General features: G+C 41.9%; 1 protein-coding gene and 1 long non-coding RNA gene across 5 annotated transcripts in view; one reads left to right on the top strand and one right to left on the bottom strand.

The window, feature by feature from the left end:
* Window positions 1–7,374, bottom strand: part of LOC310689954 (uncharacterized protein) — a 23,068-nt gene extending 15,694 nt beyond the window's left edge. For 2 of the 3 annotated variants that reach the window (XR_014517724.1, XM_083468570.1), the window contains exons 1-3: window positions 6,942–7,374; window positions 1,010–1,105; window positions 476–580 (exon numbers count right to left, since the gene is read on the bottom strand). Coding sequence is in view for 2 of the 3 variants with exons in the window: in XM_083468570.1 (XP_083324696.1) it covers window positions 476–580; window positions 1,010–1,105; window positions 6,942–7,185 (445 nt within the window). In the remaining variant the exon portion in view is untranslated. The remainder of the gene's footprint in view (window positions 1–475; window positions 581–1,009; window positions 1,106–6,941) is intronic. The other variant, XM_083468571.1, reaches the window with a different exon arrangement.
* Window positions 7,330–19,492, top strand: LOC310690038. Of its 2 annotated transcripts, none has more exons than XR_014517819.1 (3): window positions 7,330–7,443; window positions 10,824–10,886; window positions 18,320–19,492. It is a non-coding gene; the product is annotated as an uncharacterized lncRNA (long non-coding RNA). The 2 variants fall into 2 exon arrangements; XR_014517820.1 differs by having other exon boundaries at window positions 18,264–19,492.

Here is a 19,492-nt window from a genome sequence, read left to right as displayed (position 1 = left end):
CATCATTAAAAGTGGCCACATTCTACCTTTGCATGAAACTGAAAGATTGAGAGCAGTGGCTGTCATTCTCAGAAACGGTTACCTCTTGAACAGAGGGTAAACTGTGTTAGCTCTGACAGTGATTTTGGGGGGGAGAAAGAGTAGGAGGAACCCCTCCGTGCAGAATCATATAAGGCGATTTGTCCCTGTAACACACTGGATATATTTTAATGAACTGCATCCAAGCACCAGTTGAGATCTTCTCTCCTCTCCTCTGCCTCTTGCATACCGTAGTTGGAAAAGTTCAGCTTGGAACAGGAGACCTGAATTCAGATCCCCATTCAGCCATAAAAGTTACTGAGCAACCCTGAACAAATCTCTCTCTCTCGGCCTAATCTAGTTATACCGATTGTTTCAACAATAAAATGGGGAAAACTCCAAGTTGAAAGAAGAGTGGGACTGAAACACAATAACTAACGAAGTGAAGATTTTTTACCTTCTTGGCATCTTGATCCTGTCCAGCCTGAAGCACAAAGACACTTGACCAGCCCGTTGACCGAGATGCACTCGCCACCGTTTTGACAACCTCCCTCGCAGCTTACTGGAAGGAAACAGCACAGTCACAAAGCAAGCCAAGAACAGCATTATAGCAAGGGTGTTTTGTTGCATAAATGTTGCCTCTTCCAAGCAACAATTCTAGAATGGAGTTGAGGCATATAGGTGGAAATTTCATGCTCATTTGTTTACGATAATGTTATACCTGCTTATTGTTATTTATGGAAAACGTTGCTGTCCTGACTTTCTGCCTCAAAATGAAACACTCAAAGCGACTGCACGACAGATCCAGAAATGCATATAGTAATTAAATATTAATCTCAATATATAAGAGTTCCAGACACATCATACCATGTCCGTATTGCAGTCCTGACCAACCTAGTACCCTCGAAAAGTTTTGGACTACAAGTGCAATGGTTTTAGACTATTCCCCCACTCTTTGCTACAATTTGAAAACTATCCAAATTCAACTTACCTTTATGGCAGTATCGTCCTCCATAGCCAGGCTGACACCTGCATTTTCCAGGCCTGAGACATTTCCCACCATTTTTACATTTCGGATAACAAGTTGCTATGAACCAAAGAAAGGGACAAAGAAAGTTAGATGAGACATTTCTGGGCTTTGGGGTTGGGAACAGTCTACTCAAAAGCACCCTACTCCTTTAAGGAGCCTACCAGTTAATTCATACATTTGCCTGGGCCCAGTAAACTGGGCAGCAATTCATAGGATTGCATGCTGTACATTCAGTAATGGTAAATATAATCTACTACTGGTAATTTGGTTTGTGAAATGGCTATAATGAAGACTGAACTTTCTTATCATGTTAAATACTGTTTGCTACCCAGTGATAGGAGCAAAGCTTGTCATCTGATAACAACTACCACAACTGATTATATTAATTAGCTCTCAAATGCTATATGAAAAGAACTTGTGACAGGATGACCCTGAACCAAATCCAGTTTCCAAAGCAAAGGGTCATGCTATTCTTCAATAGCTATTCTTCAATAGATTAGCTATTCCTCAATAGCTAAACCAGAGGCAAAAGAGAAGAGCTACAGTAATGGGAAACGCTTTGCTTTTCAACTCTGATTAAGAGCTAATCCAGATGAACATTGGTGCAAATGTAACAGTACAACAAGGCTACAGAAATATTATAAATGAATCACTCCTATCTCACTGGTCAAAGGATAATGGGACAGGTTTAGCTCTTGAAGTCCCTTTGAAGTTAGTGCTGGGTGTACTGGTAGCTATGACAGAAGCGAGCGCTCAGTCTGCATAAAGTTAACTCCCCCGCTCCCTTTATTCTTGAAAACTTGATTGATTCTCCCTGAATCAGCGAGTTTATCATTTCGGTAACACTAATAATTTGATCATTTATTTTCTGGCATGCTTCTTTCTGAGTAGTGCCCATTTTGCTTAATGAATGGCTTCTTATTTAAGATGTAAAGGTACGTTTCAAAAAGCAGATTTCATTCATTCATTCATTGTTACCCCTTGCACTGATCTGGGCAATACGCAATTAACAAGTCTATCTAAAAGGAACTACAGTCATACCTTGGATCTCAAACAACTTGCAAGTCGAACGTTTTGGGTTCCAAACCCGGAAGTGATTGTTCCTGTTTGCAAACTTTCTTTGGAACCCGAACGTCCATCGCGACTTCTGTGGCTTCCGATTGGCTGCAGGAGCTTCAACTTCCAAGGTACGACTGTAGTTGGTTCTAAAGCTTTATTGATGCTAGTAATCCATTGGGAATATCATGGGTCCTTAGACTGCCTGGTTATTCAGGACAGTTCTGGGAGCAGCTGTGAACCCACATCTAACTTCATCTTGAGCTCTTATGTTTTTGATTTATGGTTGGAAGCCATGTGGAACTGCACAACACAACTGCAAATCTTTCTACAGTTAAAACTGATTATGTCCTCAAACAACCATTTTTCTCATCACCGCACCCCACCCCTTTCACCAGCTTTTCCCAGTGATTAATCAGCTTCTTCACAAATAGTTTTCCTACAGCAAACAGCATTTTCTTAAGCTTTCATCCATGCTAAATATGGGCTTAAAATGAAAACCTGCTGAGGAGACAGTATTCCTTGTGGATTCTAGGGGAATTCTTTGTGGCAGCTACAAGATGTGCCTGCACGATGGACAAATAAATAACTGGGAAATTGCACATTTTGGCATACGGCTGCTTCGATGATTTTGTGCAAACAAATTATCTGACAAGTTTAGCTAGTTCTTGGCTAATAAATCATTCATGAGCCAATCCCAATTTCGATGTATTTGCTATCTGCAAACAATTTTCAATAGAACATTTTCAGGTTTTCCTCTGGACTTGCATTATGGATTAAATTGAGATTCAGGTGATCACCAGGAATTTACTGGCAGGAGTCTATAATGTGTGATGACGGTTCTGGTCTCTGAACGCACAAATTAAATGTTGGAAATGGCATTTTTAAAAAAATAATAAAAAGATGTGCACTTTAACAAAAAAATAATGAATGGCAAACATTAACAGCTTATCACAAGAAGAAACACTTCTCAAAAAAGTACGTGAGCAAGAATTATTTAAATCATTGTTCATGAATGAAGAAGAGCAGAAAAAAATATTTCAGCGCATAGCAATAAGTATTGCCCATAAGTAATCCAATGCTACCATTCTTTTTTCTCCATTTGGTAGTGTTTTCAAAACTATTATTAAATCCTTGAAATATTTTTTAAAGGTTGCAGTAAGCACTTATTAGTATATTTTAAAACTTGTTCAAATGTTCAACAAAATACTGCAGTCCCTCAAGGACTGCCTCTCCCCATATGAACTGACCTGGCCCCTGTGATCATCATCTGAGGCCACTCTTTGTGTACCACCTCCATGAAGGTGGCTCCGGAGGGTGGCAACACAAGAAGGGGGCTTTTCTGCAGTGGCTCCCCACTTGTGGAATGCTCTCCCCAGGGAGCCTCTCCTAGCACCTTCATTACAAATCTTCAGGCACCAGACAAAAACATTCTTCTCCCAGGCCTTGTGCTAATTATACAGTTGATGGCCTTTTAAATGTATTATTAGTTATTAAATGCATGTACATATTAGGCATATACATACACACACACACACACACACACACACACATATTCATTATGTATTTTTTCCTATTTTTTATTTTCTGTTTTTTATATTGTGATTTTACATTGTGAACCACACTGAGAACCATGGATATAGGGTGGTGGTAGAAGCTCTGTAACCCGGGTTTTAAAGTAAAAGTTGGGCTTTCTTTTTTAAAAAGCAATATTTGTTTGCATACATGGAGGGGTTTTGTTTCTTCCCATCTTCAGGGACCCACCCATTTTAATACCCAGAGTAACTACATGCTAACTATTCACTTTACTAATAGAGAGTGATATGCATTTGATTCTCCAAAGAACTATTCCTAATTCAATTATGCAAATAAAAGATTCTTCATATTCGACCCCCTCTTGTGATAATCCTTATAAGTAGCTTTCCACCCCAGACATAACTATACCTGATTAATTGGTATAATCTCCTTTCATTATACTGGCTGTATCAATAAAGGTGTCTACTTTTATACATTTTCCCAAGACTGTATTCTGGCAGGCATATTATAGTTAAAGCCACTGGCAGCATAAGCCACTGGTGTTGTTTTCTGTCAGTTGTTGATGGCTGATTTTATGATGCCATTCTTCCAGATGTTTCGTTTAAGTATTAGGATTGCTCGAACCTTGTTGTGATTTATAATTTTAAGTTGAAATTTAATTCATAATCAAATTGAATTTCATTGAGTTTGAGTTAAATCATAAAAGATGGAGTGTAAATGTCAAAACAAATTAACAAACAAGCATTGGCCTTAGGCTATGTTTGTCAAAATATCAAAATGGCCTCCACAGATTGTTGAGTTTTGAGGGACAGACTGGGCCTATTCATAGGGTTGCCATATGTCCTGGATTTCCCGGACATATCAGGGACACTGGAGTCAGCAGCAGTGATCGGGTGAAAATCGGTAAAAAATGTCAGGGGAAATCTGGATGTATAACAGCCCATGTCGGCAGTGCCGTTTTTCATCATCTCCTTTGCAACCCTTCATCTTCTTTGCTTCTAGCCTTGAGGCTTAGAGCACCATGTCCTCACTATCTTCCAGCTATTACTCAACTTACCTATATCTCAGACTGAATCCTGAGGTCTTGAAGGTTTTTGGTGAGGAAGCCTAGAGCAGGAGGGAATCACCACAGTACAGCCAGAGCACACAAATATGCCATCATAAACCACCCTGAGAACTTTTGTTACTGGGCAGCCCATAAAAGTAAATAAAATGAATTAATAAAATGTTAATTCAATTTTAAAAAACATTTTGCTACATTAGAAATAAGGACTTAGTGCAGGGGTGGGGAACCTCAGGCCTGGGTCCTCTAGGTCTGTCTACTGGCCCTCAAAGCTCTCTCCGGGGCACACCGTCCTTGAGTGCTTTTGCCTGGCTGGAATGTGTCCTTCCTTGAACGATGGCAATGCCTCTTGCCTGCCAGAACTAAGATGGAGAAAGATGCAACGGGTGTCTGTAGAAACATCTGAATTTGTACAGCTAGAACGCAACCTACAGTACGAAGATAAGAGCAGAGCTTTCCGAACTTTTCAAGTTGGTGACACACTTTTTGGAAGTGCATCATTTTGCGACACAGTAATTCAGTTTTGCATCATTTCATGACACAGTAATTCAGTTTTACTAGCAAGCCAGAGGTTAAACTAACCCTTTCCAGCCCCAGGAGGAGTGTGGGGAGTGTTTGTGTGACACACCTTCACACTGCAGCCGACACACTAACGTGTCATGGCACACAGTTTGGAAAGCTCTGGGTAAGAATCACGTCCACTTTTGCACCACTCACCACTGATAGGTGGCTCCTGGATGTTTGTCCACAAAGTTTGTCAAAGTTTCTCCATTCACAATACAATATTCATATTCATCCATACAATATTCATATTCATTCATATTCATCCATACAATATTCCCTAGATGCCCCAGCAATTGTCAATTGTCCCCATGCCTTTGCACTCATTGGTCAGAACACCAGAAGGCAGGAACAACTTTGGTGTGCAGGGATCAGCTGGAGAGCATACTGTCGCTGAGTTCTTCCTTATTTCTCTAAAAGTTTCTACAAGGGCTAGAGACCTACCTACTTTTAAACAAGCTCAATATTTAGGAAAGGACCACAGAAAGTCCCTGAAGTGTGCTCCACCCCCATATCTCCCCCCTCCCCCTATTATTTGGGATCTGGGACTTTCAGGAGGACAAAAACAGTACACAAAGTAGGGCCAGCATTTCTTCTTTTTTAGATTCCCTGCTCAAACATTTCCCCTAATGCTGGAAAATAGGAGATTTGCAAGCAGAACACCCAAGCACATTATTCCTACCAGATGAATACTTGGGTTACATCTTCCGCCACAGTTACAAAAGGATTCCTGTAAATAACTTCAGTATAAGAATTGAGGTGGGGCTTGTCAGCCAAGCAAGATCTTGCTTTCAGTAAGAAGGATCTCTTGCTGAAGCCAAAATGCTCTTTGTTCTCATGACTGCAATCCCACAGAAACTTTCTTGGAAACAAGCGGAACCAATGAAATCAATGCTGACAAACTCCAGGCAGTCAACTTTCACAGCAGACACAAAACATGAGCTTTGTGGCAGGAATCTTTAGGAGATTAACAGAAGTGTAGTGCTCAATCCTACTCATGTTTACTCAAAATAAGGTCCCGTTGTGCCCAATGATGCTTTACTCCTGGGTTTAGGATTGCAGCCTTACTGTAGTGTTAGCTTCCCTGGACTTGACTTCTTGACTTGACAGCCAGAAATCGACGGGGCTTCCAAGTAAACGATAGGATCAGGCAGCAAACCTTCGATTCTGAATGTGCACTAACCCCTTTCCTGCGTATTTATAATCTGGAATACCCAACACCCATGCATTTCTCCCAGGTAAACGTGCAGGTAGAGGACTGCAGTTTGACTTCGAAGTAAAACTCCCAAAACTAATTCCAAGAAAACAATGGGACGGTAAAGAAGCTTGCCACCTCGCCCCAGAGGGCTCTCTGATCTGCCACCACCCAGAGGGTTGCTCCTCCATCCCTTCGGATGGGCAGCCCCAGAAGGAAGGCTGGTGCAGAGAGGCAGGAGAGATTAGCTGCAAACCTGCGCTAGAGGGACGAGGGTTACATTTATTACTGGCACTTTCCCAGCAAGATCCCAGGGCGGGTTACAGCAATTTAAAATTTAGCACTGATAGTCACAGGAACGTGGTTGGGTCCTGAAAACATACATCTCAGGTCCAGCAATGACCTACACCTTGCACGGGAAGGGGGCTTCCCTCCCCACACTTGTTATGGCCACCACCCGCTCTTCTACCCGTTCTACCCACCATACTGGCAGCGCTCGCCCTCGTAGCCCCTGGAGCAGAAGCAGGTGCCGTTCCGGATGCACAGGCCCCCGTGCTGGCAAGGCGGGGCGGCGCACACGGCGCGCGGGTCGAAGACGAAGGGCACGGCGACGCCGCGAGACACCTTGGACGGCTGCGCCAGCGCCAACGGCGGCGCCCCAGCGCAGGCCACCAAGAGCAGCCACAGCGCCGCCGCCTGAGGGATTCCCGCCACGCGCCACCCCATCGCTCGGCCTGGCGCGGCGACCCAGCGGCGCTCTCTGGTCCGGGCTGCGTTCGCCTTGTGCGCGCTGCCGCTCTTTCCTCCTCTTCTGCTTTCCCCCCTTTCTCTCCCTCTTTCCCCTTCCCCGCCTTCTGTTCCCGGACCCTCTCTAGTTTCACTCGCTTCTCTTTTTCACTTTAATATATATTTATATATATATATACGTTACACGCCGTATTTCCTCGGTAGACTGAAGCCACTGAAAGGCTCTGTCTTATACACGTGAGTTTATGTTCCGAAGCAAAATCCAAGCGTTTGTCCAATGCAAGAGTTGTTGTTGTTGTTGTTAATTTCTATACCTTCATCCGAGAATCACAGGGCGGTTTACAATGGAAACAAAGCATAACAACAAACAGAAACAAATAGAAACAATAAACCCCCAGTTTTAAAGGCTAAAAATTGTTTAATTAATTATTAAGGGGGAAAGGCCTGGAGCAGAGGCAAATTTAAAGTACAGTGGTACCTCAGGTTACATACGCTTCAGGTTACATACACTTCAGGTTACAGTCTTCTAACCCAGAAATATTACCTTGGGTTAAGAACTTTGCTTCAGGATGAGAACAGTGGGAGGCCCCATTAGCTAAAGTGGTACCTCAGGTTAAGAACAGTTTCAGGTTAAGAACGGAACTCCTGAACGAATTAAGTACTTAACCCAAGGTACCACTATATCAGTTAAGCTTGTGCTTCCAGTGCCAGATTTCCGTATAAGCTAAACAAGCTATAGCTTAGGGCCCCACTCTCTTGGGGGCCCCCAAAAAAATTAAAGGAAAAAAACCTGGATGAACATTTCCAAAATATAAGATTAAAAAAACAAATAATATAAAACCTACATACAGCAACAGTGTTTCGTGTTGTGTTGGCTCCTATGATGTACATATTTTGTTATGTGCAAATGGCTTTAGATACCTAATAGGTCCATAAATTACCGTACAGCATATATTCAGCACAAAAAACAGCGACAATTTGTTGTTGACAGAGGACAGCTGGACATATAAAGGGCCCCATTACCTTCAGTAGTGCTTAGGGCCTCATCAAACCTAAATACGGCCCTGCACTGGGCACCAAGGTGACAAGGGGTGGGCACCACAGGGCATTGCAGTTATTTTTAATTTCATTTCTATACTGCTTAATATTTTAAATAAAAATACATTGGTACCTCGGGTTAAGAACTTAATTTGTTCCAGAGGTCCGTTCTTAACCTGAAACTGTTCTTAACCTGAGGTACCACTTTAGCTAATGGGGCCTCCCGCTGCCGCCATGCGATTTCAGTTCTCATCCTGAGGTAAAGTTCTTAACCCGAGGTACTATTTCTGGGTTAGTGGAGCGTCTGTAACCCGAGGTACCACTGTATCAAAAAAAGGAAAAAGACAACACATTGAAACATCAAGTAAAACAGTCTGGCATAAAGCAAATTCAGTACTGCACACACAGAGAACAGAAGGCAGGGGGTACTGATCTTTGGCCTCACATAGGGCACTGAAGCTACCAGTGTTCTCAAAGCTACCAGCATGAGTTTGACTAAACTGCAGGAGGCAGTGCAAGACAAAGCCCTTCTGGGCACCACAGTTCAAGAAGGACACTGACAAACTGGAACGTGTCCAGAGGAGGGCAACCAAAATGGTCAAAGGCCTGGAAACGATGCCTTATGAGGAACGGCTAAGGGAGCTGGGCATGTTTAGCCTGGAGAAGAGGAGGTTAAGGGGTGATATGATAGCCATGTTCAAATATATAAAAGGATGTCACATAGAGGGGGGAGAAAGGTCGTTTTCTGCTGCTCCAGAGAAGCGGACACGGAGCAATGGATCCAAACTACAAGAAAGAAGATTCCACCTAAACATTAGGAAGAACGTCCTGACAGTAAGAGCTGTTCGACAGTGGAATTTGCTGCCAAGGAGTGTGGTGGAGTCTCCTTCTTAGGAGGTCTTTAGGCAGAGGCTTGACAACCATATGTCAGGAGTGCTCTGATGGTGTTTCCTGCTTGGCAGGGGGTTGGACTCGATGGCCCTTGTGGTCTCTTCCAACTCTATGATTCTAAGACAGAAGTGCCTGGTGTGCTCTGGTCCATGGGGTCACGAAGAGTCAGACACGACTAAACGACTAAACAACAACAACAAAGGGCACTGAGGGCATTTGAAAGTCCGCCCCCTGCCTGAGAGACATACCTAAGCATAGAAGCTAACTGCTAGGGGCTGTGGGGGTTTTGGTCCCCACAATAAAATATTGGGCAATAAGTTGATGGGCATTCTCATTCAAATGGTGTGTGTGCACTGTGTCCTATGATCAGTTAAACGGGCCGGGGCCTAATTGGGCCCCCACAATATTTTATTCAAGTTGGCACCCCTGTAAAGATATATAACAAGGGCGCCAGGGGAGCCACCACAGAAAAGTCCGTTCTCATGTTGCCGCCCTCCAGACTTCTGGAGGAGGCACATGAAGAAGGGCTGCAGGGTCCAGGTTGGTTCATATGGGGAGAGGCTTTATAGGTCAAAACCTGCATGTTAAATTGGGCCCAGAAACTAATTGGCAGTTGGGGCAGGATTGGCATTATATGCTGCTACTTCTTATTATTACACAATTTTATCCTGCCTCCCAAGGAGCTCAAGGCAGCATCTTTGGATTAGGGCCTGTTTTCATTTCTCTGAGAAATCTTCTAAAATACTAGGGAAACACCACAGTTTTTATTAATATAATGTTTGGTTTTTGTATGATTAGGTATAACTATTGAATAACTTAATATTAACACAGTCCTCTTTCTGGCAACAGCATACATTTATTTGTATACTTATTATTATTCATGCACAGAACTCAGATTTTAATAGGAGGTCAGAGTATTAGCAGCACTCTATAACACCCCAGAAAAGGTTTTCCAGAGGTCCAGGTTAATTAACAAGATTCCCCCCTCCCTGTTTTCATCTGTGCTTCCTTTGAGGGTATTAAAAGGATTAATATGAAATGGGTGGGGGGAGAATCCTTAAGATGAAATATAGTAACTGTCCCTTCAATACAGCTAATTAGATGCAAGGGTGAATTAAATAAGCTTGTCCAGGTGTCTCATTAAATTAAATACATTTGTTTAAACATTATCTCCAATATTAGGGATTAGGTCTAGTCATTATCTTTGTGCACCAAAATTCATCTAAGGGTTTATGAGTCTGGTAATCTGCATTTTTAAATTGTCTGAGTCATGCAGTTTGTACCTCATTTAAAACAGGAGTGCTTGTAACCTCAGTAGGCATGTTTTTCCTTTCTGAATAATATTACCGCTCAATACAAAAATAACAAGAAAAAAGGGACGCATGCTGAGTTCACAGACATGGAACTAGACACCCCCCAAAAACATACCCATTCAAAAACTATTTATTTATAATCTTGAAATAAAGTAAAATTTGCCAGTTGTCAAATGGATCCTAAAAACACGCACTATCTCATATTACAAGTTGGGCACCAGGGGGCACCTTGTCTCCTTGCACTGGTGTAGCTGCCTAACCTCTGGCCCAATGATGCCAGTTGCCCTGCAAAGCAGAATGGTGTCACTTGGGTATATGTAGGCTAACAGAGTGTTATGTTTTATATATTCTTTATATTGTTGTCCCTGGAGGCAGAAAGGAACAGAATCACAACTTACTGCTCCCCTCAGGTAAGAGGGATGCATGGAAATAACACAGGTGAGTATGACATCAGTGTATACTCTAAGTTTTCTAACTGATGTTATATTATTATTATTATTATTATTATTATTATTATTATTATTATTATTATTATTAGAATTTATATACCGTTATGTACCACCCTATACCCACAGGTCTCAGGGAGGTTCACAGAATAAAATAAAAATGTAAAACCACAAAATGCATACCGTAATCACAATAAAAACAACAACGCAATAACCCTCCCCCCCCCAAAAAAAAACTCCAACACATTTTAAAAGGGCATAGGATATCAATCAAATCAACCAAAGGCTGAGTTAAAATGGAATATTTTTGCTGGTGCCTAAAGGTGTATAATGAAGGCGTCAGGCGAACTTCCCTGGGGAGAGCATTCCACAGACAGGGAGCCACTGCAGAGAAGGCCTGTGTTGTCACTCTCCGGACCTCTTGAGGAGGAGGCACAAGAAGAAAGGCCTCAGAAGATGATCTCTAGTTCTGGGTAGGTTCAGATGGAAAGAGGTGGTCCTTGAGGTATTGCCGTCCTGAGCTGTTTAAGGCTTTATAGGTCAATACCAGCACTTTGAATTGGGCCCAGAAACTAATTTTATGGCATGCACTAGATCTGCATCACAGAGATGAAAAGTGGACTGTACAGATGAAGCCACCCCAAACCCATATTCATACTACTTAAGAGAGAGGGGTTTCATTTGTCGGTTCTTGAAAATATTCAGGCTCATGTTTTAAGTGCACACAGTAACATCAGGCATATGGGGCTCCTTCTTGCCTAATACAAAACATTTCTAGGCAATTTGCATACACAATTGAAACACACAGAAACGTGGTTCAACAGTGCCCCTTCAAAGAAGATATGTATAACATTGAAACACCAGTAGTAATGATGACCATATTTCTTCAAACGCCTGGAAGAAGAGGTATGTTTTAACCTGGCATTGAACAGATGTTAATGTTGGCGCCAAGCAGGCCTCACTGGAGAGATTATTCCATAAATGGGGAACTACAATGGACAGGGAACCTCTCTCTTCCCCCCCCCCGCCCCCCCGAATGTTTCTCCACCTGGAGAAGTGACTCAAGAGAATGAATGCTGCATCTGCGTATATTCAAAGTGGCTTAGCCAGCTGTGCCAAAACCAGTGTTATATGTTCAAGCTGCTTTGTTCCCATCAGTACTTTTGCTCCTGGTTTCTGCACCAGCTGCAGTTTCTGAGCCATCTTCAAAGACAGCCCCGTGTATACAGACCACGATAATCATTCTATCTATGATTTATCACACCAGACAATGAAAAATTACATCATAGATTAGCAGCATTGATCACGCCAGTTTCCTCAGCCAAAAAATACATCATAGCGTTCAGTTAATGGCAGCTTAGGGCAGCAATAGTTTTTAATCCAGTCAGAGCAACTGATCTATGTTTTAATCCATCTGAACAGTTTGGTTTGGGTCTGTTGGGGAAATGCTACCGTAATTCTGCCACAAAAGAAAATGAGACGATAACCCATTGTGAACACATTGCACATTACATTGTTCAAGGTGTTGCTGTTGGTTTTTTTAAAAAAGTAAATATATTGACACTTACCTGCTGCACCATGCATAGTGCCTGCATTGCAAGAGGTTGATGTCACTTGGGGTCTCATCCAATCCTACAATTATTTAGCACTGGAATATGGAAATTTCTGGCAGAGTATCATGGTACTACAGCAGCATATAATGTTTTTTTCTTTTCCCAGAGAAACAGACATATTTTTACCAGCATCTCTAGACTAGTAACTGAAATATCTACAAATTATGAATTATTATTATTTTTAAAACCCAGAGTTTGGTTCTTTGTCATTCTGTTTTACATTTAAAAATGTGGTTGCTGGAGGGTTTTTGCATGCTGCAGATACAAAACCAAACCAAACAAAAGCCCTGCAGTTGCCATCCATTAAATCCATCCATTTAATTTGCTTGTAAAAAGATTAGTGCAAACATTAACTGCAGTAAATCGAAAACAATTAGCCATTCAACCATCATGCTGTAACTTTATTAAGCTCTTATCTTTCCAAAACATTTGGTGACAACCAAACCAAAAACCTTGCAGCCAATAGCTGCTCAATTGGTTTTGTGTGTGAAGAGGAGGGACTGTCCTTCCAATTCACAAAAGAAAGGCTGAACAAAATCCTACCATTACTGAATGCACAAACAATGGTCATTGATTGATAAAAGTTTAAAGGGGGGATGTGACCTCCAAAGAAGGTCACTGAAATTAACGGTACATTTCTTAATATAAATAAATCTAATTTTTCAGTTTTTGGGTTACCATCCTTGGTTGGTGCTTATTATATAAATCTTTTAAATACATAAATAACTCCTGTGTCTTTACAAAGGGCAGGAATATTCCCATATTACACTGCCAACAGATGCTGTTGTCTGCCCTATCTTCCAGGCCGTGTCTCCAGTTAACACAGGGATCAGCAAACTTTTTCAGCAGGGGGCCGGTCCACTGTCACTCAGACCTTGTGGGGGGCTGGACTATATTTTTTTGGGGGGAAGGGGGGAATGAACGAATTCCTATGCCCCACAAATAACCCAGAGATGCATTTTAAATAAAAGGACGCATTCTACTCATGTAAAAATACCAGGCAGGCCCCACAAATAACCCAGAGATGCATTTTAAATAAAAGGACACATTCTACTCATGTAAAAACACGCTGATTCCTGGACTGTCCACGGGCCGGATTTAGAAGGCCGGATCCAGCCCCCGGGCCTTATTTTGCCTACCCATGAATTAACACTTCAATTCCGGCTTCCTGCCTGACCCCACAAGGTGGCACCTCATTAAAGGAATATTTATTTTCCCGCTGTGTTGGAAGAGAACATTGACTAGTCTACCTTCCTTTAGGAAGTGTGTTGACTCTCCTCCTTGAGACTAAATAAGCAGCTGAAACAACAATATGAGTTAGATCCCGAATAACAGACCAAATCCTTTACAATTATACCAGTGGGAGGAGAGACTGCTTTGCCGCAGCCCGACAATGTATCTCATGCTATTTCTTCTAGTTGGCCCTAAAGACAAAGCTAGATCTGATGGAGGAGATCCAGAATTGAATTTCCCAACATCTTTCTTTGCCTGATTTCATTTGCCCAGTTTTTCATTTCCCTAATTTAAATCAGAAAAGCAACCCTCAAAGCTTGTCTGTACTGCTAACAACAACAGCAACTACAACTTTTTACTAGCATTTTCAAATGTTCACATGCATCATCAGGGTGTAATCGGTACAATAGTCCTGTGTAAATTAGTATTATTATCCTCCCTATTCTAGGCTGAGAATAAGAGAGAGTGGCTTGCTTAGGCCAACCTAGTGAGTTCATAGCAGAAACAAGATTAACACTGGGGACTTTACAGCTCCATCTCTTAGCCACCATACTACTAGGGTGGTATGGGAGCGATTCATTTATATTGGGGAAATGGTGCAGATAAAAGGTTTAGCCCCTTTAGTACCATGCCCCCCTCCTCCTCTCCCCAGTGCCCTGGCCCTGATGCTAATAAAGAGAGCTCCTTCCTCTTGAGCCTAACCAATGATTGCCACTGTGAAGAAGAGCAAAGTGTCTATCTCTGTCTTAGGACATAATCAATGGCGGTTAAAGGGGTCTTTACAAATGGCTTTTGCAAAGCCCCTTTGCGGGTAGATGAGCCAGTTGGTGCTACCTGTGTGTGTGTGCTGTTTTATTATAGATGCTGATGCTGAGATGCATAGATTGATACATAGATTGGTCTATGTAAATGGGGACTGGAGTAAAGGGGGTTTTGAACACCAGGGGGGGGGAGGCGGGTATGTTGAACTATTCGTAACCATTTTCTGTATGCAAAATACAGAGCAGTCATCCCCAGCAGAAATGGTGCTGTTCTTAGAATAGAACTGCAAATAATCTTTAGCCATTTAGATCAATTCAGGGGAACGATGAGGGAAAAGATTGTATTCACTTATATTTAGATATTGGAGACCATCATTAGCATTGCTGGACTTCAAACAAAGATCAGAATAATAAGAGCGTTCTAAGTTGTTGTTTCATGAAACCAATCTCTTAGTGTTGTTTAGAAATTATTTTAGTTTTGTGACAATCTTTTTTAATAAATGGATTTTGTGACTTTTTTGGAACAGGAGCCAAAAGCCAAATGAATTCTTTTCACTTCTGTACTTGACATGGGTGCTTGAATGCAAACACTGGCTGGCAGCGAATCTACAAGGATTCAGATGAGGGACATTTGTAGCTCTGCCGCTGAGCTATGGCCCTTTGTACTGAATAAATGTCACCCCTGAAAGTTCACCTTGTTGTAGATAAAGGTCCCAACAACCTCTGCATAATGGATGCTAAAATATAATGCTGTGCATGATCAAAAGGAAGAAGCCAATGCCACAGCAGCCAGAACCATTTCAAGCTGTCCTTCTATAGCAGTGCATTAAGATCAATGCTTTACACATTCTTGAAACTTGGTGCAGTATATGTGAATCCGGTACAATCATGATTTGATATGTAGGCACACAATTTATTAAAAGGCCTCTGAGTCTTTGGGGTATGTGAATAACAGAGATGGAAAGAAGACTGCAAGAAAAAATGGGCAAGGTTGACTTTGACCGAGGGGGAAAAAATACTCGTAGCCATGACTTTGAGTCTCAGTAGTGTGCCTACTTTAAAGTTATCTATTGAATTTCACTCACAATTTCAAACTTTGGAACCTTCTTTTTAATGCCCTCTTTCACTCTTCCCAAAGTCGTTGTCTTGTTAGGTCTCTGATATCTCACTCTGCTACTCCTATTCATACTTCACACACACACACACACACACACACACACACACACACACACACACATGTGCTTGGACTTTTCTTCCTGTTAATAGGATCTTTTGCATGCTTGCTCCCTTTTTTTATAGGAACAATGTCAAGATCTGTTCTTGATCTTTCTACTTGTAATTTAAAAACAAAAAACCAAAAACCAGCTGTATGCTCCTATAAAGAAAAAGGGGCATCATTTTTTACTTTAGCATCTGATTCACTCCTATGGATACTTTCTCAGGAGTAAGCGCCAATGAACTCTGTGGTACTTACATGCATGGTTGCATTGCACTGAGCTGCGCAGCTGGCATTGTTGATATTTACATTTGTGCTTTTTTTAAGGGGTGCATTTAACAAGGCTTCCGTTTTCTGAAACAGCACAGGATCGACCTCAATCGTTGTAAGAGTTCATTAATGTTAGTAAAGCTTTGGGTAACAAGGGTTAAATGTGCTATATTAATACAAGGTAAACTTGCAATAGAGCTGATGTCATGTATTGGCACACATACAAGCAAAGAAGCAACTTTCCTCTTAGCATGTGTGTACCAAATGTTGTTAATGCTGTTGTTCTATCTGTGCCCCTTATGCCTAATACCAGACACAACTTTATAGCAGTCACGATTCAGCTGTTTCAGTATGAAATATCTGTTAATGGGCTGGAAAAGCTACGTGTTAGGTTAGAAGCAAAAGTTGATCACACATTATCTGTTAAAATACCAAGGTGCTGATTTAGCTTAGTACCCTTTACACATGACTGGCTGTGCCATTATGTCGATGGGGATGCATGTTCAAACGCGTGTTCCACTGAAAACAATAAAGTGTGGCTCAATGAAATGCGTGCTTTCGAACTGCTAGGTGGGCAGGAGCTGGGACAGAGCAACAGGAGCTCACCCTGTTGTGTGGATTCAAACCGCCAACCTTCTGATCGGCAAGCCCAAGAGGCTCAGTGGTTTAGACCACAGCGCCACCCGCATCCCTTCTCCAAGACATGGGTTCTCCCTTCACTGCAACATTTGAGAGGTGTGCATCGAAAGGATGCACACATGGAATTAGGAGTGTGCCATTTGGTCTTGCTTGTGGGCTTCCAATAGGCATCTGGAGGGCCACTGTGAGAACAGAAAGCTAGATTTGATAGGCCTTTGGTTTGCTCTTGTTAGGGCCTTAACAAGAGGTTGTGTGAGAGCCAGTGTGGTGTAGTGGTTAAGAGCGGTAGACTTGTAATCTGGGGAACTGGGTTCGCGTCTCCGCTCCTCCACATGCAGCTGCTGGGTGACCTTGGGCTAGTCACACTTCTCTGAAGTCTCTCAGCCCCACTCACCTCACAGAGTGTTTGTTGTGGGGGAGGAAGGGAAAGGAGAATATTAGCTGCTTTGAGACTCCTTCAGGTAGTGATAAAACCGGATATCAAATCCAAATCCAAACTAATGTTCTTACGGAGCTGCTCATGACGTCTCATTGAAAAAGGAAGCCTGTGAACATCAAGCACCAGTTGTGCTTTCAAAAGGGCTTAATGTGTGATAGCGTATTTATTTTCGATATTGATTTATTTTCCAATAGTGCAAGCTGTACATATGCACAATGTCCCATACTGCTAGCTTTTTGTTGATACTAACAACCAATGGATTGTGATGCTTCAGTACCATTGTACTGATTGTTTTGTAAAAGCCTAGCTACAGCTTAAGCTTTATGAAATAGCCAATTTTTGGTTCAGCAAGCCAGTATCAATGGCAGACAGTTGGAGAGCAGAGCTGAAGTCCAAAATGTATTCTTGGGTTTCTACAAATAAGGTCATTTATCACACCATTTTTCTTTGTCCATTAATACCCAGAAAGTTTATCATTTATATATACTCATACATTTTCCTTTGAAACAGTTGAAGCGGGTTATATTTTCTCTTCAAAAATTTTATTTCTCAGCTTGAAGTGTTCCACTTCAATACAATACACGGGAGAACAGTTGCAATGAAGTATGTTCAAAGCACATTTTTCTTTATTACAATGACAAGTTTGAAAAGCACCTTGTGATTTGACATCATTTGGGAAGGGGAGGGAAAGTGCACTTCGCCAGCCGCAAGATCTTAGTTTTATTGTCTGAGCAATGAATCTAATAATAAAAGCCAACTCGATTGCCTTGCTGAACTATAGACACAGCCTTCTTTTCAATTCCAAGCACACATGTCTGTCTGTGTGTGCACATAAATGTGCGTGTATGCACACTCTCACACAGGGTTTCTATCATCAAATGGATGTTCTGCAGAAGACTTGCAAACTGAATCTAGCAGACCAACACCTTAATCAACTGTCTCACATTTAACTGGTGGTGAGCTATTACAGTACAACAACGTGCACTTTCTATGTCCAAATAATGCATCATACGAAAAGAGAAAAAGCTTCTTATTACTAATGTACCAATGAGTGAATCAGAAGTTTACCGAAGATAAAAAGCTTAGATGTCTAACAATGTGCATTGTTTTGTTATTGTTGCTCATTTAACCCAACTATGTTGGGTTCTAGAAGAACAGATCCTATATTGCTGAACTATCTGATTATATATATTTGTAGAGCTTCCTCTCAAAGCCGCACGGCAATAACATTTCTTTCCTTTGTCCTCCATGAAGAGAGAAACGAACTAGACCAGAAGTTGCATGCAATCAAGTCTAGTCAACTTTGTGACCCCTTTCGCAAGTGTGGGGTTGGAGAAGTGGCAGCCATTAAGTATAAGGTAAAAAGAACTCTCCCTACCACAACCTCTCCCATTAAGTGTAATGTAAAAAGGCTACTAGGCATTGATAGCCGTGTCCTCTATGATTTTGTCCGATTGTCTTTTAAAGCCACCCAAGTTGATGGCCATCACTGCCTCCTGCAAAAGTGAGTTCCATAGTTTTAACTACGTGCTGCATGAAGGAGTACTTTCTTTTACCTGTCCTGAATCATTCAGCATCCGGCTTCATTGGGTTAGTCCATAATTTCTTCCTGGAAGCTGAACCTGGAGCTGATGCACGTAGACTGCATTGTACCACATTTGGCCCCTTTGTGTGTTCTGGATAAAAGATGGTGAGGACCGAAGATCAGGGTGCCTGTACGATTAGTAAAAGCAGATGGTGGAGCGTTTCCCATGACATGTTTCTATGTTTTGAAGGATTAACCTCACTTCTCTCCCACACATGCATTCTTGCTGAAGCTGCTGCATTGTTCACAGGAAGACAACACAGAATGTTGAACTGCAGCCCAGCACAGAAACACATTTGCTTTGTTTGGGAGACATACCAAAATATTCAGACTTAACTGTAGCCTGCTAAAGCATTTTGCGCTCTCAGTCTGGATGTAAAGCAGGACTCCTGCCCACTAAATCTGAAGGGGAAGGAAGGCACGCAGCCATTTCTCTCCGCACGTTCTTTCAGAAGGTGGTATCTGTGAATTTAAAGCTTAAGATATGATGCCGTGACAAATGTACACGTCCCATATTATTTCATAGCTTTTCCATCACTTTGTGAACACCCAGGCATCAGACTGTGTTCTCAACCCATTTACACCTTTGTGGTTTGTTAATGACAGCCTATAGGTGAGGGGTGGGTGGGAAATGAAGTAGTTAAGCCTAGAAGCCAGTCATTAGTCTTGTTGTCAGCCACAGTATATCTCTGAACTTTATAAGTAATTCATGTCATCCCTTCGCTCTTACCCCTCAGCAGACTATCCATTAAAACCGTGATTCTGTGTGGAGCTTCACAGAGAGCCAATGATGGCCAATATGGGACAAAAGAGGCTTGCAAGTCTATGATAAATTGAAAAGC

Source organism: Podarcis liolepis (genome assembly GCF_965112155.1).
Source record: "Podarcis liolepis genome assembly, chromosome: 12".
Taxonomy (NCBI): Eukaryota; Metazoa; Chordata; class Lepidosauria; order Squamata; family Lacertidae; genus Podarcis; species Podarcis liolepis.
Note: the sequence above shows the minus strand (reverse complement) of the source record. Positions and strands in the feature narration are given on the sequence as shown.